The sequence below is a fragment of the Geospiza fortis genome, unplaced genomic scaffold, assembly GCF_000277835.1.
Source record: "Geospiza fortis unplaced genomic scaffold, GeoFor_1.0 scaffold104, whole genome shotgun sequence".
NCBI lineage: Eukaryota > Metazoa > Chordata > Aves > Passeriformes > Thraupidae > Geospiza > Geospiza fortis.
This window is the reverse complement of record NW_005054325.1, coordinates 750,991-776,420: the sequence shown is the minus strand read 5'-3', so window position 1 is coordinate 776,420 and position 25,430 is coordinate 750,991. Positions and strand designations below refer to the sequence as shown.

General features: G+C 42.6%; 1 protein-coding gene across 1 annotated transcript in view; it reads left to right on the top strand.

Moving 5' to 3' along the window:
• The first annotated feature begins 3,807 nt into the window (after nucleotides 1–3,807).
• KCNG2 (potassium voltage-gated channel modifier subfamily G member 2) overlaps nucleotides 3,808–25,430 on the top strand; it is a 28,783-nt gene continuing 7,160 nt past the window's right edge. Inside the window, exons 1-2 of the mRNA XM_005421001.3 lie at nucleotides 3,808–3,891; nucleotides 9,112–9,935. Coding sequence (XP_005421058.2) covers nucleotides 9,180–9,935 — 756 coding nt within the window. The 5' untranslated portion in view covers nucleotides 3,808–3,891; nucleotides 9,112–9,179. The remainder of the gene's footprint in view (nucleotides 3,892–9,111; nucleotides 9,936–25,430) is intronic.

The window sequence follows — 25,430 nt, the reverse complement described above, 5'->3', positions numbered from 1 at the left end:
CATCTTCACAGTGGAATCCATTCATTCCCACTGAATTGTGTAGACAAGTCCATTGAAATTTTCTAGAGAACAAGGTCTTAAAAATGCTATCATCCTCAGTCTGTGAGCTGACTGATTACATTAGAGAGAGTGCAAAGTTTTCTTATAATTTTGGCTTTTAATGAAAATTGAAACTGGTAACATTATCAGATGATCTTTTAAGCGAGTGAGTGTGTTTAGTGAATTTAAGTGTTTCTCTACTGAATACAGAAATGGCAATTCAGTGGAGGGGAAAGTGGGTTGCTGGTGAGAGAAATTACAGAAATGCCTTAGACTATTACAGGTCATTTTCATCTTCTTCAATAGCAGGTAAGAATGTGAAAATGCATCTGTAAACCCAAATGGCAAAAGACCACTCTCTACCTGTTTAAGGGGGAAAAATATAAACTGTCTCCCGCCTTTTCAGGGAACAAAAGAATCAGTGCTTCTACACAGGTGCTGTGGCTTTGTCCTGTCAGCTTTTGTTGGGAAAGTTGATGTTGCTACCACATTTGTCTAGGAGGAATTCAGGACAGATGATGTAAGGAAATTGACATTTTGAAACAGAGTTTTGTGTTAAATTTATATAAATACATAAGAGGTTCTTTGTTAGTCATAGTATTAGTTTTCCTACTTACTTGATCACAAATTTTAATTTTTTAATTTATTTCAAGCTGCTGCAGTATTTCCAGTTCACCGCAACTGAAAGCTGCAAACTGCAGATGTCCCTGGGTAAAGACTGCCCAGAATAGAAGTGAAGGGCTCTGGGAACTTCCCGCTCCAGGCAGTGGTGGTCATTCCTTGTGGAAATGCAGGTTGTGTACAGAGCCAGATCTGGAACACCACCTCACTTAGAAACACATCTGGAGGACAGGATTCCTGAATTCTGTCCACAGCAGGTAGGGCAGGTAATTCTTGCTGCACTAAGCAGCAGTTTTTAGCACTGTGTCAGTATTCCCAGTGCTCAGTGTGGGCATCATGCCACAGAGTTATGAACCCCCTCTGTTTCAGAGTCACCTCATCCAAGGACTCTGGAACCACAGCCATGTTAATCTTCTGCAAAACGTGTGTCACTGTGAGTGTGGGTAGGGATATTGGGACAAACAAGGCAGAACAAGCTCTGGGGACACCAGATGTGCACAAAGAGAGTGATGAGCTAAAGTGGACAGACTTTAGGCCAGGAACTATCCTTTAACCAGTGTCTCTCTGAGGTAATTCTATTACATGTGGAGTTTTGTTTGATCCAGTTCCAGTTAACTCCAACCATGGATTAAATATACAGTCCTAATGAATCTAAATTTACAAAGTATTCTATGCAATGATGTTAATAATTAACTACAGTCATGTTAAATTTAGAGACAGAATTGTGTTTAAGTAGAGATGGGAATATTTTTGAGGTCAGTGCACGATTGACTTATGAAACACACATGAGAATGAGAATGTCATCTGCAAAAAAACAACGAAAACACATAAAATCCAGTGTTCACTAATTCAAGCTAACAAGAGAAGCAAGATACATCTGTATACAATTTATTTTCTCTGCAAAGGATTTCATGTGGAAATTTAAAAGGCTAGATCTGCATCTGAAATCTGTGAGCAGTTGTTAAGAGCATTTATTCATAGAATCATTTAGGTTGGAGAAGACCCTTAGGATCACTGAGTTCAACCATTAGCCTGGCACTGCCAAGGTCAGCACTGAACCATGTCCCTAGGCGCAGTGTCTGCAGGATCTCCAGGGATGCTGACTCAACCACTTCCCTCATCAGCCTGTTCCAATCCTTGATAAGTCTTCCAGTGAAGAAATTTTTTCTAATATCCAGTCTGAACTTCTCCTGGCACAATTTGAGGCTGTTCCCTCTCATTCTTTCACATTCAGTCATATATGTCTAACAAGTATTTGTACAAACCTGTGAATGGCCCTGAAAGAGACACAAGGAGAGGTTCAGTTATTAAGAAAAATGCCCCAGCAAATCTTTATGAACTTCTGAATGTGAAACTGGGCTAAGACTGGCATCACACAGCCAAACCTCCTTATTTCTAGTGAGAAATCTAGTTGGTATATTCTGTATGAAATCAAGCATATTAATCATGTGGGTGGGAAGCTGCTAAGTATAGAATTGCAAAAACCTGTAGGATGGATCAGAAAGAAAAGATCAGTGTTAGGAGCAGAGCTTGAGTTAAAAACTGCTTTTTCCCCCCTGCAGTGATCTGCAGACCAACTGGAACACTTGACTGATAATTCTGTGATTTTCAAAGACACCAAAACTTGTTTGGGTTTTTGTGCTTCCTGAATTTTGGCAACAGAAATGAGACAATTAGTTTAATTTCCTGGATGAGAGCAATGCTGTTTTAAAATACTACCCAATCTGTCACTTTTGCATTTAATAGTGCCATTCACGTGGTATCTTAGGCCAGCTGTGCGTATGTAATCATGACTGGAGCAGATACTTTAAAAACTGGATTTTGATTATTTTTTTATTCTGAAATACAACAAACTAAGAACAGGGAAAGAAATATTTCAGATTGGCAACTAACTCGTAGTACCTTACCTGACTGGCTGATTAAATGGGATACTAACAGGATTAATTAGTAAAGGTCCTAAAATAAACTTGTGTGTGATTAATGGAAGAATAAAAATTTCACCATCTAGTGGCTGCCAGTAAGGGTCAAAGGTACTGTGCTCACAGGGCTCAATCTCTGACCAAAAAAGTACAGACAGAACACATTTTAATTTTAGGCTCTTGACACTGTATACTTAATCCAAGGTTGCAATTAACAGGAATTGGATCAAGCAAATCTCCATGTCCAGTCTAATCTTCCCAGAGTCTGGAAGGTACAGCTCTGCTCTGAAGTCCCTTCCCTTTCATCCTCTTGGTGCATATTTGGAGTCTGTTCAGTTGTTCAGGAAGTATGAACTGAGGGTGAAAGCACATTTTGCAAACCTGTTTTTCTGGTAACCAACTGAGGGTTAATTCACCTAAACAAATAAAGCATGGTTTAAACATGATGCTCTATTTTATTGTAAGTAGTAATAATTCTGTGTGGAAAAACTTTTCTGCCTAATCTTTGCAGTCTCTGTTTGTTTTTTATTTATAGTTCTTTTTAAGTGAAATACATGTGAAATCTTTAATCTCGCTAGCCTGAAGAGAATTTTGTAATTCTGGGTAGAATGCAGAAATAAGCAGTTCTTCCTCTGTCTGTATTTTATCTAGCACATCTGTCTTTGTCTGCTGTGCAGCTGAAGTGTGCAAATAGCTTCATAGAAATAATAGTGTGATGCTATTTAGAGTACAAAGCTAAGTGGGCACAGAAATCTTGTGGATGTGCAGAATAAGACTGGATTTAGCTATGAAGATACAGGTAAGAATCCCATAGCTTCACATAGGTAGTTCAACCAAATTCCTGATTTCTTAAAGATGTCACAATATTAATACTTTAACTATAGAACTCTGGCAAGTGCAATGACACAAGATAACTCATAATCTGTCTAATGGAGACAAATAGCTATGGGTGTATGTCAGAATAATTAATGTTGAGTCAAGTTAATTTTTTCATTTAACAAATTGAATTGTTTCAGCTAATTATGTAGTGTGGCCTAAATGTGGTGAGGGATGTTCAGAGAAGAAAATTATTACTTTTTTCCTCCAATGAATTAATGAAAATATTAAGGAAAATGTACATTCAGTGTATGAAACAATGTCCAGCTTCACATGTTGAATTTTGCAGCCTTCATTACAGCATGAGTCTCCTGGGCTTCTTGGACTGACTAATGCAGCATCCTCCTCAAGGCCCCCAAAACACTCTCTGGAGAAGACTATCTTGGCTATTGTGCTCCATACCTATAGAAGAAGCCCTTCTTTCTCTGTTAGATGGGTAAGGTGGTGTCACTGCTTCCTGTTACTCTGATGGAGAAACAGACAAAATGAAGGGCTGTTCAAAATTCTAGTACCTTTTCAACTTGAGCTATTGCCTTCCCTAAGCAGGGGCTTAGGAGGTTAGGGATATTAAAGTTTACTGGCAATAAATACAGAAATACTTAACATTTGACTGTGCCCAAGTTACAGTTCCCCTGAAAGGAGGCTGTAGTGAGGTGTGGTTCAGTCTCTTCTCCCAAGTACCAAGAGACAATACAGGAGGAAACAGCCCCAGGTTGTGCCAGGGCAGGTTTAGATTGGATATTAGAAAGCATTTCTTTGCCAGTAAGACGGTCAGGCATGGGAACAGGCTGCCCAGGGAAGTGAGAGTCACCATTCCTGGAGTTAATTTAAAAGACCATAGATGTGGCACTCTGGGACATGGTTTAGTGGTGGACTTGGCAGTGTCAGGGTAATGGTTGGACTCAGGGATCCTCTAAGGATCTTTTCCAACATAAATAATTCTATGATTCTGTGATAATGAGTATGTAGGGAGCCATAATCATGTTCGGTGTGGACAAACTTGGAAGCTAATTCCCCAAATCCCGTAGGGACTGCCTTCCAGGCTTAACTGCATCTGTTTTACTATATCCTCCAAGTCTCCTTTTCAGTTTTGTTTTGTTGGGGCTTGTTTTGTTTTGTTTTTAAATATGTGTATTTCTCACACCCCATCTGTTTTGCATTTTGTAAGCCTCATGGGCAGGTGCTCTCCTCTCCATGTTTCCACAGTGACTGGCAAGGATTTATTATTGGGAGTCCAAGTTCTACTGGATTGTAAGGAAGTACAAGAGTAACATGGATCTCCTAAGCCTCTTCATCCACACTATTAGCTGTAACATCCCCAAATGGAAGGTCAAATGCCTGTGTAAGGTTTATATAAAAGTGATTGTGTGTGCTGTGATTTATAAATCACGTCACGGTAAGAAGTGGGAACTGCTTTGGTACAGCAATGCCAGGTTTCAGCACATCCCTGACTAGAAATGGCTGAGCACTGCAGAACAGATTCACTGACTCAACTCTCATTGGAACTGAGAGAAAACATCTTGTGGTCACCCTAATGTATGTTTCATGTTTGTGGCTTTAAATTATGACACAATTACCCGTTCTCTGTCAAAATGTGTTTCATTTCACAAAGGAAATCTTAAAACATTAATTACTAAAAGGTCTCACAGCTTCCTCTTGCTATTGTAGCCCAAATGTAGGCTTTCAATACTTTGTAATTTTACAGCAACAGTTAAAAAGAGACTGTTCCCAAAATCACAGAGTAGTTCAAGTAGAAAGGGACCTCCAGAGTTCATCTGATTTATTTGCCACTTCTCAAAGTGGCATCAGCTAGAACAGGTTACTTGGGGCTGTGTCCAGACGGGTTTTGAATATCCTCAAAGACAGTGCCTCCACCATCTCTCAGCATTCTCTTTCAGTGTTTGACCACCCTCGGTGTAACGGTTTTCCTCTGTACAACTGCACAAAGACCTCTAAATTCTCCAACTTCCCCCCCAGCCCCAGCCACCTGCTTTTGCCTACAGGCCCTTCAGAGCCCCCTGCTCCGGCTGGTTTCTCAGAAAAGGTGTGAGTGCTCTGCCCATGACGCTTCCTGTGCCCTCACTTATGTGGACAGGCTTTATGTGGCCACCCTTCCTCACGAGGTCTCTTCTGCCATGGTACCCTGCAGTCTTTGCTTCACCACTACCTCCCTTTCATCACTGTTTTCAAGTTCTCCTTGCCAGGCTGCTCAGCCTCTTGGTAGGGATGGTTTTGCCCCATTTTTCATTCTTATCCAAGATAACTTGAGACCAGAGGAACCTCATGCAGAATCACATATGACTTAGATGCAGTGATACTGATGGAATGGGATAATGAGGAATGCTGGTATGAAGAGAAGTTCTGGGAACAGGCAAAGTGAAAAGGCAGTAAGCAGGGAAATAGCCCTTTCTCCACTGAGGAAATAATTCAGCAAAAAGAAGAATGTGAAGCAGTTGTGTGCTTCTGACATTTATCAAATCTTTGAAATCTTTGATGAGAAATACCTGTATTGTGAAGATCTCAGCTGTTTGCTGCTGACAAAATGTGGCTGAAGTTATATGTGTATGTGTAGACATATACATGTGCATACACAGATGGTCAAGGAAAGTACTTCTTAGGGAATAAAAATTGTTGGAATATACTTCAAAAATAAAAAAGAATCCGCACAATGTATGACCCACCCTGTTTATGATCCTCAAACTGAAATAATCATACAGCATTTCTCCTACAGCACTTCAAAATTATGAACAACAAATATAGAGTCAAATTCTGTCCTTCATCCCTGTGATGGGCAACTTATTCCAGCCTGTGTTTTAATAGTCTTTCATACACCCATGTGTCAGATTAAATAGTAGAAATGCCAACTGGATGACAATGTAGTATCATTTCTGGAAGTATTGGCTTTTAATATTAATCTTCAATGGGATGCTTTACTGCAGGCATGTGCATACATTAGATAACCATGGCATGCAGAGAGTATTTTAAGACCTACATAATTTTGAAACACCCTTTAATATTTAGTGATAGTCATGATACATTCTATGCACATAAGATCAGAAGCAGACCTTCCAGGCTTGTTTTACGTCTCAGGATAGATGCCAAATTGGGAGCCCACAGTATTTTGGTTTTCTGTAGGACAGTTAAAATGGCACCACAAGCTGTTCCACTGACATCTGAGCCCGGTCTTGGGCAGTCAGATCACAAGGTGGAAGTGCCAAGGAGAACAATAAATACAACTGTTTTCACATGCTTATCTTTTAATCTGAGATTAAATATGAGATATCCAAACAAATGCTGCCAGCTATTATGGATTCTGGGACGTTGAACTGTGATGTCAGAAAATTCATTTTAGTTACTGAACTCCAGCGTCTGGTGCTGCCTGAACTGTCCAGAATCAACCTGTTAAATCATAGGCAACTTTAATTTGTAACTACTTCTCTCTCACTTTCTATTTATCCACTGATGATTAAAAAAAAAAAAAAGCTGCATTCTTAAGCTTTAGATTTAAGCAACATCATTTTATATCCACAAAATAAAAGACTAACCCTCTATAATTCATAGATTTTGTAGCAAACAACATGCTTACAGATTTTCACATTGAGTTAGCTGCTGCTTAGCAGGAGGAAGAAGTGCATGTAAGATTAGATTCAAAGCAGTTCTGTGAAATCTATGTGGCCCCTTTATGCAACAACCTGCTACACGGGGGAGAGGAAAAAAATAAATCCTGGCCTTGATGTCATAACAATGTAAACTCCTTTTAGTATGTTGACTTGTGGAACAAGTGAGGCATGAAAACAAAAGTGCAGAGCCCTCAGTAGTGACAGTGAATATTTTATCTTACCAAGAGAAAGCAACAAGAGACCAAATCCTTAAAGCATATGCTGTGCTGACAGTGCGCTCTCGCTGTGACAGTAATGCTATTTGCAATCCCAGCTGCACTCAAGCCTGTACTGTAAAAGCACCCATTCCTTAGAGTACATGTTGCCCTTTCCTGGCCCTTAGCCAGATGAAGGAGCTCTTCTCTTGCTCATGTTGCCCTGTAGAAACGGATGTTTAAACAATTATTTCTCTGCCCCAAAGTGAAATTGTAGAGATTTTGGCATCATAAGCTCTTCTGAAATTTTCACGGAGCTGAAAAGTATCTTTGGGTGACTGTAGCTTTTTGCACACAAAGCAACCATTCTCTGGCTCTTTACAAATATCTGATATAAGTGTTGTTCTGAAATTCAGGGACTGGATCCTCGTAGAAATGTTGAGGCAAAAGTACCACTGTTACTGCAGTGTTGTTGTTGGAGAGTGGTTGGTAAGAATGTTTAGAGGGTGATTCAGGGCTGCGACTAAAAGTATTCACCAGTCTCTGTCCGAGATCATTTTGACTAAGCCTAATGAGCTAAGTTGGTGAGCCGATTAAAGATAAAAGAAGTTGCTCCTCTGGGAATGTGTTTGAATGTGAGTGCTCTCCAGTTTTTCCTAGCACCCATTTATTTGTTGTTCTCTCCCAGCTGAGGCATGAGATTCAGAGGGAATTGTTGCTTATAAATTATGAATTTACTGCCTCACAATTACCATTCTGTCATCAAAAATGTCAGTTTTTCCTTCACTAGTCAGTTCTTTCTCGGTTTCTCCATCCTCTGCTTAAAATTGTTCCCCATCACTGCATCCATTCTCAGCCTGGGTCTTTGTGTGGAGACCCAGTCATCCTACAGAGACTTCTTATTTCCTACTTCATGTTTGAGCAATTCAGGAAGTTTTGGGTGATTCACAAATGTGATTACATGGTAGCATTTCAAGACATCCCAGAATTGGTTCAGAGAGACAGCTTTGAAGAATGCATGTGATGGGCTTTAGAGAAAGTAAGGAAGCAATGTGGATTGTGATGTGGTATAGGAGGGATAAGCAGGAGGCCCAAATTAAATCCTGGAATCATACATAATTCCTTCTAAATGTGACTGGTTGTGTTCCGCACTATCCAGAAGTAAGAGCAGCAACCAAGTCACTTCCAGCTCGGCTTCATTCTGAGTTTGATCTCCTGTTTCAGAGCTGCTGACAGGCTGCTTGGAACCCTGTCCACAACTGCGGCCAAGCCCACAGTAGAGCTTCCAGCAGTTACAGGCTCCCAGGCAAGCTCTGGTTTCAGCTCAGACCCAGCATGCTCTCAGCTCCCACATATTCATTGCTATTGCTAGGCTTGGTGAATTTAGGTTGGGAATTACCCACATTTTTGCCATTGCATTTCTGACTGTACTGTAAGTATCCATTTTATCCTCGCCCTATAGGATTTTTGCAATAGGAACATAATATAGATGGGCCAAAATAATCGAAAAAACATTTGCAACTAAGTGTTTTAATTAAGTTGCTAAACTGTAAATTGCCATTTATCCACATGATTAGATTTCTCTTCTAGTATGCGCTGATGTCCAGGATATAGCTTGAACCTCTAGAAATTTCTAAAAATGGTAATACACTGGTTTTGTTTCCATTCAATCACTAACTAAACCCTCTAGAAGTAATAGCATGGCTTCTGGCTTGATTGTAGTGACAGGTCTTTCCCCAAGCAACTATCAAGCGAGAAGAGTTTCTCAGGAGGGAGAGGATAGGATTTTTATCATTTAAAAGTGCCCCACTTTTCTTGTAATTTTAAAATTCTGTTTTACAGATCGACTTTCTGGTCAAGCTCCAGATGCTTTTGTTTGAGTAGCTTGAACCTCCCTATGGACTCAACAGATGTACCACGAAATGGCATTGCTCACTGGGAATGCAGATCCTGACTTCAACTCCCGCTCCTTCAACAACTTGGAAAACCTGTGTGAAGTGCAAACCAAGAAAGGATTCTTCTACAAAAAAGCCAAACTTCTGCATCCTGGAGAAGACCTGTGCTGCTTAGCCCGCTTGGATGACCGGTCCAGGTTTGTGATCATCAACGTGGGTGGTATTAAGTACAAAATTCCCTGGACCACGTTGGAGAACTGCCCCTTGACCAGGCTTGGGAAGCTAAAATCTTGCAACAATTACGATGAGATCATGGACATCTGCGATGATTATGATGTTAGCTGCAATGAATTTTTTTTTGACCGTAATCCTAGTGCCTTCAGAACAATCATGACATTCCTGACAGCTGGGAAGCTGAGGCTTCTCAGGGAGATGTGTGCTCTTTCGTTCCAGGAGGAGCTTGTGTACTGGGGGATAGAAGAGGACCACCTGGAGTGGTGCTGTAAAAAGAGATTGCGACAGAAAGAGGAAGAGGCAGCTGAGGCCAGGCTGTTTGAGAGGGAGATGGTATTTAATGAAGCTGCGCAAAGTGCCTTCCAGGACAGCAGCCGACTGAGTCTGTGCATGAGAAAGCTCAGGGATATGGTGGAGAACCCCCACTCAGGGATCCCAGGAAAGATCTTTGCTTGTATTTCAATCTCTTTTGTTGCCATCACTGCTGTCAGCCTCTGCATCAGCACCATGCCAGATGTCAGAGAAGAGGAGGATCGGGTAAGTGCAGCTTTTCTTGGGGTAGAGTATGTTTTGCATTCTTGTCTCCTCAGGAAAGGTGACAGGAAAAATCACTCCAGCAGATATGCAGATATGTGCTCAGTATATATGATGTGGAGGGCTGGCTAGGTAGAGCATAGAAAGCATTATGTCACTTAAAACTGAGGCAAGATTGGGCCAAACTCTGCCTGCTAGCCCAGCTTAGCAAGTTCACACCAGCAGATAACCTTATCCACCAGATTTGTTTTCTGACATGTCTAACCAGATGACAAACTAGCTACTCTGGGGATAAAAAACAGCCTTTCTTTTGGTTTAATGTTTTGAGGTTAAGTTTAGAGCTAACAAATCAATTTTCCCTAAAGGTACTTTAACAATTTGAATGAACTCTCAGTGTGCCAGTGTAAAAACCACATCTAAAGTATTTTGATGCTATAGGGTGATGTAAAGGCCAGGGAAGCTGAGGCAGCAGCTTAACAGCAGAAACAGAGCAATTGTCCCAATTTTCAGACCTGCTTAGTATTCTCAAGCGTAAGCTGTGGATGATTCATGCCCTTGAAAATCAAGTCTTACAGATATTTTGTTTATTCTTTAGTTCATCAAATTTCCTAAGGGTTTAGTCCCTTTTTTGTGCAAGCAGTTCACTTCTCTAGGATTAATTGTATGTAGGCCAGGGAGAGCTCATCTGAAAAAGGGTAGAGGAGGACGTTCATATTTTCTTCGCATACGTGCTGAAATGCAATCTGAGGAGTTGGGGGTGGGGACGTGTTGAAGACTTCATGCCCTCTCTAGTTTTACCCAATCCAAGCTTGACAGTAAATGTTTGGGCTTATTTCCCAGCCCCGTGGTCATTAAATGTGGTTGTGAACTTCAGGTACTGAGACAGTACTTCACCCCATGAAATGCTGCCTCTGAGCTGAAGGCTGAGCCCTCCTGGAAGCAGCTCTTCCCATGTGCTGTCACCCAGGGGCTGGATGGCTTGTGCCCTACTGCCTCAAGCAGAAAAGAGGGAGATCATCCCCAGACCAGAGGCATTTGCTGTTATGTCACCTTGAAAGTAAAATGCAAGGTGATGGAAAATGGATCCAGCTACTCCAGAGAGCCCCCTACACCTTACTGAGCACCCTGTGTACAGTTTAAACCCACCCTTTGCTTGCAAGGCCTGCTCAGGTTACATCTCAGCTGAGGAGTTTGATTTGGAATCAGACTCTTTCAGGAGCAGCCAGGAAAAAAAAAATTGGTATGTTGACTGATATATGATTTATTATCAGATCTTTATTTTAAAGCCTTTTTCTGATTTAAAATTTGAAGATGGTAGTACTGGGTACTAGTTCGCACTGTGTTGTCGTAATAATGTTTTTTAAGATATCATTTCTAAAACACGTGCCTTTTACTGTAATTAACCATCAGGCCTCTGGTATCCTGAATTCTAAGTACAAGGGATATTCTACTGTTGAAAACTGAGATGTATTATTATGTTAGACCATTCCTAAACTCTCATAATTCTAAAAGCAATAGTTCAACTCTCACTTAAACCTGTGAGAGCTGAACTATTGCTTTTAGAATTATGAGAGTTTAGGAATGGTCTAACATAAATAGGGACTCATAATAATAGGCTAATAATGTTTTTTGGGTGGAGCAGGATAATAATGAGGATAGAAAAAGCATTTGAGAGAAGCCTGGATTTCTTGGTAAGCTGGAAACATTAGAAGGAGAACATTTTCATAGTCAAATGCAAAATTTTGCAATAAAGACGAATGCAGGCTTGCTCATGTAAAAGCAGGGACTCTGGTTCCCAAAATGAGGCACTGAATAATATTTAGTGTACGAGCAACCATAAATTCCTATTGCAGCATAAAGTCAGAAGGGTTAATGCCATCCTTGAATAGCTAAGCTGGGGAGTGTTAATAAGAAGCTGGAAGATTTTTTGTGCCTGTATGCAGTATTGGTGAGACTGACACCAGAATACTGCAGTTGGTTCTCACATTCATGTTTTTCATGGTGTTTTGAAAAACTGGGAGAAGGCTAAAGACCTGTAAATCTTAGACACCTGGGGAAAATGCCATACAATAAGAAACTTGAACATTTCAGTTGATTTAAATTATTGGAAGGAAGGTGAGTGGGTTAGGCACGTAAGTTTTTTATGAGGGGAAAAGAACTGTATCCTCTAAAAGACCTTTAAAATAAGCAGGGGGAGGATGCATGGATAAAAGCTGGATCCTTATAAATACATATGGGAAACTATAAGCCAGTATTTATTACCAAATTGATTAATTACTGGGACAGGCTAGGAAGAAAATTAGTCGATTCTGTGCTTTTAGACATTTTCAGTTAAAAGCTCAGTGCCCTTTTGTTTAGCCCTCAGGTAAACAGATTTTACTTCAATCAAAAGAAAAACATCAATTGCAAACCAAGTTACAAAGTGGAAATTCTTGCAATACAGAGAAGATCAGAATAAAATATCCAACGTTCTTCTGTGCCCTTAGATTCTAAAAGCACAGAGCAAATAATCTTTGTTCCACACTTTGCACAGGGAAGGTCTGTGGACAGACTGGAAATGGTTATTTTGTTTGAGACAAAGGTGGCTCTCTAGCACAGGGGACTGGTGAAGGATCACTTCTGGCAAGGCAAGGAGTAGGCATCTGCCCGCTTGGAATCACCTGTAGGGTCTGGGACTGTGGCTACAGACTCCCTGCCTGTACTCCCTATGCGGCTTAGCCAGCCAAGGCAGCTCTGCAAGTAACAGATGTGGAGATAAGAGAGCTTATGTGAATTCAAATTCATGGTAATCATCCTGAGCTCTATTCCCAGTATCTAGATTAAAATTTGTGCCCAGGGATAGCTCTTTGGTCTGTCTTTGCAGTCTCCTAACAAGCAGAAAAAGGATGTGCATCCCTCCTGACTAAGGAACAAATAAATAGTAAATACTATTTCAAAGGCACACCATACTCAATGTGCACATTTTCCAGGCCTTCTGGCTGGCATTGCTGTTGTTGTGGTTCCGTGTCAGGGCTATCATAGGTGCTCTGGCTAGCAAACAGTGGCCTTTTCCTTGAGCTGCAGTTAGCACAGAAAACAAAAGCCCTGTGTGCCATCTATCTGTCCTGTTGCTGCTTCAGGGAAAGGCAGAGAAGCCAATCATGGAAAAAGCCATTCTGGGAAGCAATTTTCCATGCCCTGATCCTTTAATGCCATCTGAATGGACAAAGTGTCACACCCAGTGATGTCCTGCAGAGGTGTAAACGACCTCAAACAAGATGTAAGTGTGGGACCTTAAAAGTTAGAAGTAATTACCAGGTGGGTGAGGAAATTATTTTAGGTACCTGCCTTTCTCTTTTAAAATAGAGCAGAAAATTCAATCATACATGTTGTTAACTTTATTAGCTGCTCCAGGTGTTCTGGATGACAGTGGCAATCCCTGGTGGTTTAACAAGAGTGGGAAGGCTCATGCTCTGCTGTACTGTATACTTGTTCTTACTAAAGGTCGCCTTGATTCACCTTGAGTGTTACTCTTTTTTGAAAGTAGTATTGTGCATTTCAGATGCTGCACAATTGTCAGTAGAGTTAACAGAATCAGATCCAGAGCTACTTTTCACTTATCCAAGAAGGATATATATTTAGTCAATTTTTTTAGCTTTTATTTGCTTATTAAATAAAATCCACCAATCCAGTAACATGTATAATACCTCCTTCTGGAAATTTCAGGAAAGGGACACTTCAAGTATGTGAAGAAAACAAACATGTGAAGGCACTCAGGTTCTTCCATGTAAAGTAACAAGACAATGATAAACTTTTTATTTCAAAATTTTCAGAATGAGAGATTTCAATAAGAGATTTGGATGTAATGGTGAAAAGTCTCCTCTAAAGGCAGAATCTGCTGAGACAGAATCACAGCAGGAGCCCCCAGGAACCAGGCTCTTTCAAGACCACCACAAAAGTCATCTCCAAGACATAAAAATTGCCAGAGGCACAGAGTATCCTCAAGGCATTTTAGGCATATCCTACCTTTAAGTGGACTTCTCACCTCTCTAAGCAAATAGCAGCTATCTCAAAGAAGTGACTCAAAGAAAGCAGCTAATACATCAGAGAAGTAAACCAGTCAGGGATATATTACAGCAAAAGCTTTAAACACACAGAAAGAGCTGAACAACCAAAAGACATTCAGAGAGGTTCAGCTGAAAGCCCGATGGTCATCATACTAGACTCTTCATCTTTTTCTTGGTGAAAACAGAAATGTCAACCACTTCTTCTCTGAAGACAAATCTTCTCTTTTTTGTTAGACAACAGCCTCTGTCATCAGAGAAGAAAGGGTGGAACTTAGAAAATAATATAAAACATTCTGTCCTGATTCAAAAAGGTATTTATAGGCCTGAGACCCCTGAGCTCAAGTCATTTGTAGCAGTGCAGTGCAAAACAGGAGAAGCAGATCAGAGAGCTCGTTCTTCACCGCGCTTCGTAACATGTTGGGAAAAGCTAGCCTAATTAGAGATGCTGTGATAGGAAGTTACAGTTCAATAACCTTCAGCTGAAGAACATTACAACAAAGAGACTTATAAATAATGAAGTTAATAATAGCTTGTAAAGAAGCCAAAACTATTTAACCTTCTAAGCTCAATTTACACACTGTGCTTCAACTTCCATAATGTTGAGGATGGGGAATAGGTAAATTGTGAATGTGCATTTTAAACAATCTTGTGACTAAAGGTTTCATTTCACAAAGGTACACACAAAAGTAATCTCAGACAAGGTTAAGAGAGTCTTGGATAATGATTCTCATTAGCTTTTCATAGACAAACTGTTCTGTAAGAGGCTGGATGAGCAGACAGTGAGGCTGACTGAAAACTGACTCAATGGCCATACCCTGAGCATGGTGGTCAGTGACACCGAGTCCAGTAACTAACAGTGTGCCCTGGGGGTCTACACTGGGTCCAGTCCTCTTAGGCTTCTATATCAGTGGCCTGGAGGGTGAAGCAGAGTGCACCTGCAGCAAGTTTGCTGATGACACAAACTTTGGGCACGTTGTGGCTGGACAGTTGTGCTGCTGCCCTGAACAGCCTCAGCAGGCTGGGGAAACAGGCTCAGGAAGACTGTGGACCTCAGCAAGAAGAAATGCATAGTCCTGCATTCCTGGTGAGGAACAGCCCCACACAGCTGTACATGCTGGGACCACCCAGAGGGAAAGGAGGTTGGTGGCAAAGGACCTGGGGATCCTGGTGGACAGCAGGCTGGCCGTAAGCCAGCGCTGTGCCCTCGCTGCAAAGACCAGTACCGGTGTCCTGGGCTGCATCAGGCAAAGTGCTGCCAGCACATCAAGGAAGGAGATTCTTCCCCTCAGCTCAGCACTGGGGAGACCACACTTGGAGTAGTGTGCAGTGCTGGGCTTCTCAGTGCAAGAGATACAGACATGCTGGACAAAGTCCAGTGGTGCTTGCTATCCTAAGATGGCACTCTGCTTGAGACTCTGGAACTACTGGCATCATTTTTATGATTTTATCTGTTTTCTGACTGTCCAGTTGTTGCTCTGCTTATGATACTGAGACCTTAATTTTAACTTAGAGCTGCGAGTGATGCATAGATGGTTTGTTTTCATGAATGAAAGTATTAATAAAACTGCAGCTTGTGTTTTTACTTTCATTGTGAAATAAACTGTTCTAGAAATTACAGCACAGTCAACAAAAAACATGTATTAAAAAAATATCTCCCTGTTGGTGTTACAGATAACTATTAATAGTATGTAGGCACTGAGGGTGACTTATTATAAAAAGAATCCTGGGGAATTGGACTAACTAATTTCCCTAGGGATCATCTGAGAATTTGTTATACCACTCTCAGCTCTGTTGTTGAAATGCAAAAATCATAAGCTGTAACAGTATCACCAGTTTTGGCATCTGAACTGACGTACTGTACTTGTACCCTATATTGCTAATTTGCATTTTGTGTCTGCTCCAGACTCCTTGGGACACAGCTGACTGGAGGCCAGGGAAAGACCAAATGACTCAGTAGCAATGCTCACCTGCCTTTTCTACGTTGTGCACAAGGAAGTTCCTGTAGGCAGATGAGATTCATATTCAGTTTAACATTCACATGTCCTTGCTTAAGGGGTGTAGGACTCAGAGCACTGCAGAACTCTATTTTAACTAGAAGTAAGGTGTTTCTTACTTTTTTTCCTTCCATAAGCCAAAGTAGGTTTTCTCCTCAGAAAGTACTTAAATGAAACTGGTAACACATGCTTTAAATTACAAGCTTTGAGAGCATCCTTTACTCACAGTTCCAGTTATCAGCAATAAGCAAATGTTTGCTTTCTTGTTGGAGTTCTCAATTGGCCTCATGTAGTTCCATCACCTGTTCTGTGTAATCTTGCCTTTAGATTGGGAATGCTTTGGGACAGAATATCTTAAACACAATGTCTATGGCCATCATAACAATAGAAATAAAACTGTATCTGTTCAGGTACCTTCCTCATGCTTCACCTGCAAGACGTGTTTCTAGGCAAGGAAATTCTTTTTTGCAAGTGAGACCAGCTTAGTTCATGCTGAATCCAAACTGAGGAGTAACTGCAAAGATCTCAAGTCTGAGTCATGCCAGCGTGGTCTCCCGACTCCTTTCTGATGGTCAGAGACATTTGCTAGGCAGGTTGTCTTTCAGAGATCAGGTTTGTCTGAAAGCAGTGGGAAGTGATGAGGTTTGGTTTTAATAAGTGATGCTGCTTCTGTGTGTCACACAGACAGCGTTAACATCACAGAGCTGAGAACTCTGCACTGCTCAATCTAAACGTTAAATGTCAAGTTCTGTGGGGCTTTCTGTATCTTATTCTCTGAGTCCCATGGGGTTTATAAGTGTGAGACCAATGGCAAAATGTTCTTTGCAAGTATTGGGAAATGATGATCATGTCCTTAGATCATTTTCCTGGGAAATGTCTGTGAGACATTTAAAAGACACAGCCCCTGATGTAAAACAACACATTTCTTTGGTTTTGCCTTGTGGATCCGAATCTCAATCCATCCTTTTCAGCTGTCCAAATCCAGCTGTTATATGGAGCATATCTCAGTATTGGTTTATTTTGCTGAGTTCAGGATTGCTGTATTCACACACTGAGGAGACACATTGGGTACTGGGAGTCCTCAGCATCACTGCTGTACATCTCACTGCCCTCTGCCACCAGCTCTGCCAGCCACTGCCCGGGACCCCTGTTGCTTGCAAAACCCCTGGTCAAATAGCACACCATGTGCCAGCTTTGCCAGCTCTTATACAAGACAGTCTTTCCTCTTTGCAGGGCTGCCTTAAGCTGCTAACAAATAGAAAACATCTGAAGGAATGATTGGTTGTTCTTGCTATTGGTTGCGTGGACAGAGTGCTGGATAACAACTGGTTGTATTTATTTGAAGAGATCTCACCATTTCTTCTCCTTGGCTTGCTTGCTTTTCTTGGGAAAAAAAGTAATTGTTTTCTGCAGTTGTCCCACCCCTGGAAGAAAAAACAAAAGTCCAGCCTTCCTGCTTCATTGAAGCTCTCTAACCTTTGGCAGACGTATCTGGTTGTTCCATCGTGGCAGCTGCTTCAAGAGCAGATAAAGGAACCATGGTCCCAGTAAGAAAATCATCCTCCCCTGTATCGGGAGGATTAGGAGGACTGTTGTATTTTCTTTCTCTGAGAATTGCCCTTAGATTGAGGGTGGGGACCCAGCACTGTGTGGCAGGTTTACAGAGAGTCCCTTAGGGAGCCTGAAGACCTGCTCAAAATTCCTCCTCTCAGCAGAGTCACCACCTGAGCTCTCCATGCCTGGCTCTGCCCAGCTGTGGCTCTCACGGCAGTGCCTGCTATTAGGTTGCTTTTCCCAAATAAAGAGAGAAATCCTTATGGATTAAGGAGCTGCCCTGGAAGATTTTGAGGACAGTAGGTTACGATATAGATTTTGGGAGCCACCTGAGATTCTCTGCAGTGTTTTAGGCTTAGAAGTAAAAAAGTGGAGAGTGTTTATCAGCACTGCTTGGGAGCAAGGCAAGAGTTGGCTAAGATAAAATTACTTTTGACTTGTTAATGATTTTATTCTGGGCCGATGAACTCTTTCAGTCTGCAGGATATCTTCTCATGAATAAATAGCAAGCTTGGGTCTTGTTTTAAATATTATATAAATATGCTGCAATGTAACATTAGTGATAAATAATTAAACAGCTAAAACTATTTCATAAAAGCATTGGTAACTTTGTCACATTGTTAACTGGTTTATATTTGGTGCAGTGTGGCTCACCCAGCAAAATATGCTCCATATTTAATTTCTTTTAATATCTCTCTGGTTCCACCCCCATAAGTATCTATCCCTACCTGTGAGTTTATTCTCCAAACTTCCAGGTAAATCTTCCAGGGAATCTCTGAAGATATCTCACAATAATAGGTGCTTGGCCTTCAGACATGTTTGTAAAATTACTACAGCTACTCGTCACAGCCTGATATCCTGGGGTTACAGCACAGCTCCTGTATTCCATAGATTGCTCCACTGCCTTTTGCAGGAGAGCTTGGGCACTGTGGGCTTGTTGAGTACTGTCCCCGTGTTCTGAAAGAGAGAGCTCTTTCATTTATTTAAAATGAAAATACAATCTGGAAATTTCATTTCAGAACTCCAGGATAGGTTGCTATCAATTCTGGAGGTTTGGAACGAAAGCAAGGAGGCAGATTTACATTTGGCTGCACCTCATATAGCTGTGCTGAGGTAATGAGCTGATTCATGTGTACGGCACTTAGAAGAATTGCATTAAATCATTCAGCATTATAAATGCTTACATTTTCATTGCCTAGAGTGTAGCAATGGAGATGAAATATAAAAGTTTTTGAAACTGGGGTTTTTTTTCAGTGTAGACATTTGTATTCAAGACAAATTGAGTGTAAGATTTTTTACAGAAGTTTTTAAACAAAGGCTTGAGAAAGGACCAGGAGAAATCTATAGAGTTGTTAGGTTTTCTAATGGTAAGCATGATATTAGTTCCAAGTAAAAACATCAAAAACATGGTACCGAGTCACATTTTGATCTAGTTTGTGTAGAACACCTCTCATTAATCAAATTTAATTTTTTTTTTTTTAGGTTATAAAATTTTCAGAAGAAAGTAACTTCTGATGTAGATACTTCTGTAAGACATTTGAATTAGTGCCACACAATATTCTTCCTTAATAAAAAGACATTTTTCAGAAATTAGCTTCCTTACTGTTTAAAAAATTCTCTCAGATCTCATAATAATAGAAAACCAACATAAGACATCAAGTGAGGCTCTCAAGCCTGTGTCCAGATTGATATCCATTTGGAAGGCAAATTGAAAAAAAAGTTTTAAAAATGGTTTAAAATCTCAAGTTCTACTTTATAATGAGACACTAGAAGTGCTTTTAATGCAGTGGGAATCATAATAAGAGAATGTCTGTGGGCAACAGTGAACTGAAATAACTGAAAGCTGCAGCTGGACAAACTCATGCTCTGAATTAAAGTGTGCTACAGTGTGGCTAATTAACAATGGAAACCATTTATCTGGACATGCCTGTGTGCATCTCATTCTGTCAGTCCTTCTAAACGTTCTGACTGAGCTCACCTGAAGCCATGCATATGATTCATGAGCCACTTGGCAAGATCCTCTGCTCCACAGAGGATCAGCTCAAGAGCCTCTTCTGCCCTTCCAGGGCAGTGAGCCACTGCCATCCTGTCCCTGACTCCTGCTGGTGTAGGAGGTGCCAGCAAGGATGCTGTACATCTTCTCTCTGTCTGGGGCTTCCTTGGCCCTTGTGAATATTCAAACCTGAAGGCATCAGTAAGATGAAATGAGCAGTGACAGTTCATAATTGTGATTAAAGGCAAGGGCAGCCAGAAAAAGCTCAGAAGCCTGGAAGCTCTCTGAGGAGTGGTGTGGCATGAATCTGGTCCCATGAAGGCAGCATCCTAACCCAGGTGTCTTGTCCAGCACTGACTGTGTTTGTAGGGGGTGCCACAGGGGCTGGGACATGCTGCTGGAGGGGCTTAGCCACAGCCAGAACGGGCTGTTCACGAGGACATGTGCCAGCCCACCCCTCTGGCCATTCTCTCACTCTGCCCTCACCCTTCCATAAGTCACACACACACAAACAATCCCTTTCCCTTGCCTCATCTCATTTCCTGTGCCTGGATTCAAATAGGAAATGCAGAGAATAGTGTGAAGGTCCCAGCCATCCAATACATCCCGAGCTGTGCTGGAAACTTGGCACTTGGTACACTGGGTAGAGATGATGACAAGAGAAATTGCAGCACTCTCCCAAAAAGTCCCTGCTCCGACTGTGGGCAGACGCTGCAGAGATTTTCTCCCAGTCTGCAGCTCATTGCCTTCACACACAGTAGAAATGTTGGGTGTTTTAAGGTAAGCTCTTGTGTGCTGCACTGCACTGCTGGCACAGCAAGCACTGTTTTTACTGTTGCCTCGAGCAGAAAGAGAATATGAAAGTGTGCGTGGTTTTGCCGTGGTCACATCCACCTGGTAAAAACCCATGGCAGCTCAGAGCATTTCAGTGCAAGGGCACTGCGGGAGCTCCCTGCCAGCTATGCCTGAGCTGCTACCAGCAGGAAGGCAAATCTTCCCACAGGCAACACAGGCAAATCCTTCCCCTGCTCTCAGATAAGGGGATAGACTGCGGGGGGAGAGATACAGGTTTGGAAAAAAATGCCAAAAGAAAGCAGTAAGCTTGACTCTGTCTTCCTTTCCTCCAAGGAAAAAAACAGACATCCCCAGATCTTATAGCAGATTACAGGGTTGCAGGAACCAGTAAAATAAATAAGGGTCAGTAAAACAGAACTAGCAGTGAGTGGGAGGCAGGAGAAGAAGAGCTTCAAAAAATTATTGAAAGAAGTGAGAAATTGGGGTAAATAAGAGGGAAAATAGACTGTAAAATTATATTACGAATCAGTTGATCTTTTAATATAATTAATGAGAGAGAGAGAACAAGACAGATTCTTTTTTTTGTGTGGAGGAGGAGAGGAAGGAAAGAGGGTGCTGGATTTCAGAAGACCACAGTGGTAGGCAGTGTATATCTGTGAGCACAGCCAGGTGCCACCACATCACCTTTTCCCAGATATTGGGTAGATGTGAAAGCCTTGGGAATGCCACTGCTTTGTCACACAGCCCTGTCCCTTTTGGACTGGTTCTTTTGGAGGGATGTGCAGGTGTTCCCATTCCCTGGGGAAACTGTTCAAACTGCACCCAGGTGCCCTTGGCAAGAACTCAGCCCTGCTCTGGTTCTGCAGTTTGATGCTGGTTTGGTTTATAGCCCTCATCTTTATTGCTGCAATCTTGCCCTGTCTGTGAGGACCAGGTGTGCTGCAAGTGCCAAGTGCCATTGCTCAAGCTTTTCCAAGTGCCAACTGAGTATGCCTTGTTTTCAGAGCACTAGGATAGAAAATACAGAAATCAGATTTGCTAAGTTGCAGTGTAACTGGGCTGCTTCATGTGAAAGCTCAGGATCAAGCACTTGCTTAGATTTGCAGATTTTTTTAAAAAACATTGTAAACTTCCAAGGCTCTGATGCCTCTATCAGAGCTAGAAAATAGAGGGAGCTGAGGAGGAAGATTTCTATTCATATAAAATCCGAGGAAGAGGGGGACACTTGTCAGTAAGGGCGCTCCTGGTGCTTCATTATTCTCTTGGGGATTTTTACTTCCAATTTCAGTGAAAGAAATGGGGCAAACCCAAAAAAAGAATTCTGGAAATCCAGAAATAGAAAATTCCAAGGTAATTTTAGTCAGAAATACTGAGAACATTGGTGTTTCTAAATTGAAGCTGTTCTTTGGAGGACACCTTGGCTTGGTGAAATCATCATTCTTTTTCCTGCCTCTCTGTCAGTGGCAGTGGCTGATGAACAAATCCTCTGTGCTGAGCTGCCCCCTGAGGCCAGGCTGGGCAGGTTGTGCTTGGTCCAAGCACAGAGGGTTGTGCAAGGAATCCTGGGCACACCTGGACTCCTATGTCACCCACGGGTGTTTCCCACAGAGGGTCAGCTGCAGGGCAAAGACAAGCAAGCCATATGGACTATGGTCTGTGAAGTCCTGCCTCGAATGCCATGGCAGTTGATGAGTTTCAAATACAATACCTTGTTTTCCTGGACCTGTGTCTTCCTGTGTAGCTGTTTGTCTTCAGACAGTGTCCCAATGGCACTGAACAATTGCAAAATTGCCAAAGCAGACCCCAGGTACAAAAGCAGTGTTTTGATTTAGAATATTTATTCAAGTAAATGGCAGTAAATCTATTCTTGTACATATAGGTTGCAGTTCTCTAAATATTAGTAATAGCCTGCTTATTTCTTACACTCATGTACAGAAAAAAGCTGTGCACCAGCCAGGTGGGGATCTCAGACCCTGAAGGCCGACTCCAGCATCACCAAGAGGTCATTTCCTCTGCCAGCTGGACCTTATGGGCAGGTAGGACTTGGAGGGATCCTCTGGGGTGAGTGCACACCCCTGTTCTCATGGGAACTACATCACACCACCAACCCTCAAAACTGAGAAGCTTAAATCTTAAGAAGTCTCTTGTCTTCCCTGTTCTTGCAGGGGGTCTATTTTGGAACCTCATGTGTCTTCTGGAGTCCAGGTACTGAAAGCCAGTGTAGCTGTTCTCTGTCCAACAGTCTCCTGTCAATTAGTGAGGGGTTCCCTTTGAAGGTAGCCAGCATAGACTAATCATGTAAGGTCCCTTTCCTGCGCCCTCCTACCTGCCCTGCAGGTTGCAGTTATTCAGCTGCTGGTGCTGCCCTTCAAGCCACTCCTGGACCACACCTGCAGAAGATGTTACCCAGGGTGTATTGCTCCTCCTTATGTTATAGTACAGCGCCTCACTCCTGGTGTGTGGTGTGATCAGAGTGGGCGACAGAAGCAGCTGGCTGCTGGGGCCCACGCTGGTTCCTCAAGCTGCTCCCAGCCACAGTCACAGAGCCTGAGGAGCTTTAAGACATTGGATGTCTTGACACTACCCCCAGCCTCTCTGGATGAGGTGCTGTGCTTGTTCCTGATAGACATCTGAAAATCAGGCAAGCTGACTGTTTCGTAGATATTTCATGGTCTGTTTTATTCTTTCTGTGTTTCCTGCTTCTTGCAGAGTTTAGGTTTTGGTTGCTTTCCATAAAGTAGAGCCAGATAGCATTTTTTTCCCTCTAAAAAACATTGTTGCTTTTGGAGAAGTGTGTGCTAAAAACAGGCACAGGCATGAGGAGAGCTAGTTCAGAAGGAGGTATTAATGAGAGGGCATTTTGTGCATCTGTAGTACTACTTACCTGCTTTGCATTCTTCTCAACAGCAGCTCTACTGAGGCAAAAGGAGGCAGGATACTGGACCAAAGAATACATCTGCATGTGTCAGGGGCAGTACATGAAGGAGGCAGGGAAGTGGAAGAAAGCCTTAGGATCACAGTAGGTCTTGCCTGGTAGGTAGGCAATTGCATCCCTCATGTCTGTGTCTTTCTCCCCCATTCAGAGGTATATGCCAGATGCATGCAGTCAGCTGTTAAAACATCTGTAGCATTTCCAGGGAAAAAGGTGTCAGCTAAACAGGTCTCAAAGCTCACTATTTATATGGCTTAGGAACACAAGGCCTACTTACAGTGTCTGATTTTGGTTGTACAGTTTGGGGCTGAGATGGCCCAAGGCATCAGCTGCTTGTGGATTGGGCAGAGTAACCCAAGGAAGCACAGCTGGTTCCCTCTGCAGCCTCCTGGATCAGGAGTGCCATCCTGATGTGCCTCCTGTCTCTGTAGTCTGCAAGGGCAGTCTTAGGTAAAGTCCTCACGTGGTCTTCTCTTCCCTCTCATTGACTCCCAGGCCCTTTTCTGAGATTTCCATGAGCACAGCCATCTGGCTTCAGAGTCACAGGTCAGAGCAGCAATTTGAGACAAATGGAAGGCACATCTCAGTAACCCCTTGGCTGCATGACTGCAAGTGAATAGCACAGCATGCAGTTCCATGAGCTGATCAGACTCTGGCTGGGCATTTTAGCACAGCCTGCAGTTACCTTCTAGCAGCTGCCATAGTCTCTTGCATCTCCCTTGTTCCTGTTGGCGTTCCATGTTTATTTGCAGCTTCACTGGCAGGATAAAAATGGCAGCCTGAGGGGTTTTGAGAAGTGATGATTTGGGGCTGTGCTGTCTCAGGACCAAGGGAAATCCAGAGGGGCAAGCAGGTGTAGCTCCTGCCCACCTCCTTGCCCTTTCTGCTCAACAAAGACAAATTGTATAAGAGCTATCTGTGTCCATAACAGGGCTGCACAAAGTTGGCAGCAGCCCTCCCCTCGGAGGCACAGGTTACCTTTGCTGGCAGCTGGGCTGAAGATAAAACAAACGAAGCTCCAGTTACGGATCAAAGTGTGGACAGCAAGAAGCAGAGGACTCTTTCATGGCCCTTTGGTGACTTCAAAAACAGAAATTGTTACTTTGACTTCATAGCCAGCCAGCTTCGAGGACAGGCTGTGCAGTTATCTGAATTATCTTTCTTTGGGAGCACAAGGAACTATGGGGAGCAGGCTGACTGCGAGTTCAGCCTGACCCCGGTGTCAGTGGCAGACGCGCTGAGTTCCAATCGCCGTGTCTGTGGGTGGTCAGAGCCAGGGGAGCTGCCTGTGCCCCAGGGCAGGGCGGGATGCTGCCCTTCCAAGGTCGGGCACATCGCAGGAGTCCTGCACTTATCCCTGCTGGGAAAATTGTCTGGATGCTTTCACTAGAATATCACTTTTCATCAGAAAATTGCCTTTCATCAGAAAGTGCCAGCGTGAGCAATACCTTAGAGTTTCGTTGGTAAGTCGTGTTTCTGGGAATGTTGCTCTTTTGCTGGAATTTTTCTCAAGGAAGGCTTCTTCATTTTACAATGACAAGAGAGAGCCAGTGATCCAGCAGCCAGTGCTTCGGGTGCTCCCACGCACTGGGACGGAGCCAGATGCAAGCTTCCACCCCGCTCTCACAGGAGGGGGAGCTGGGTCTCTGCGAAGCCCAGCAAAGGCTCCAAGTGTTGGGCTGCAGAATAATTGGTACTGGAGGCGTGTCTGTCCTCTGGGTCACCCTGCAGAATGTAGTGGAGGAGTGTCTGTCCTCTGGGTCACCCTGCAGATGTTCATTGAAACAGGCGGCTCAGCCTCCCACCCAAATCCAAGGGGAACACCCTAAGCCTCTGGACTGGGGACTGTAGGCAGACTTGTCAGCAGCCTCAGGGCTGCAGGTCTCTTAACACAGATCTCTGATGCTGAGATCTCAGTTGCATCAGAATTTCAAGTTCCACACTGTTGTTAAGAAAGAGTTTGATCTGATGTGCACAGAGAAACACTTGAAACGTGTGACCCGAAAGGCTCAAGTAACAAGGGGCAAGTGGACGTGTACAAAAAGATCATTTTAGAAATGTCATGATTTTCAAGCTTATGTAAGTACTTTTGTATGCAATGCCTCTCATGTTGGAGTTTCTTTTTTCTTAACATATAGATTTGACAGTAAGGGAAATCTCACTATAGGGTCAAAGTGGGCAGCA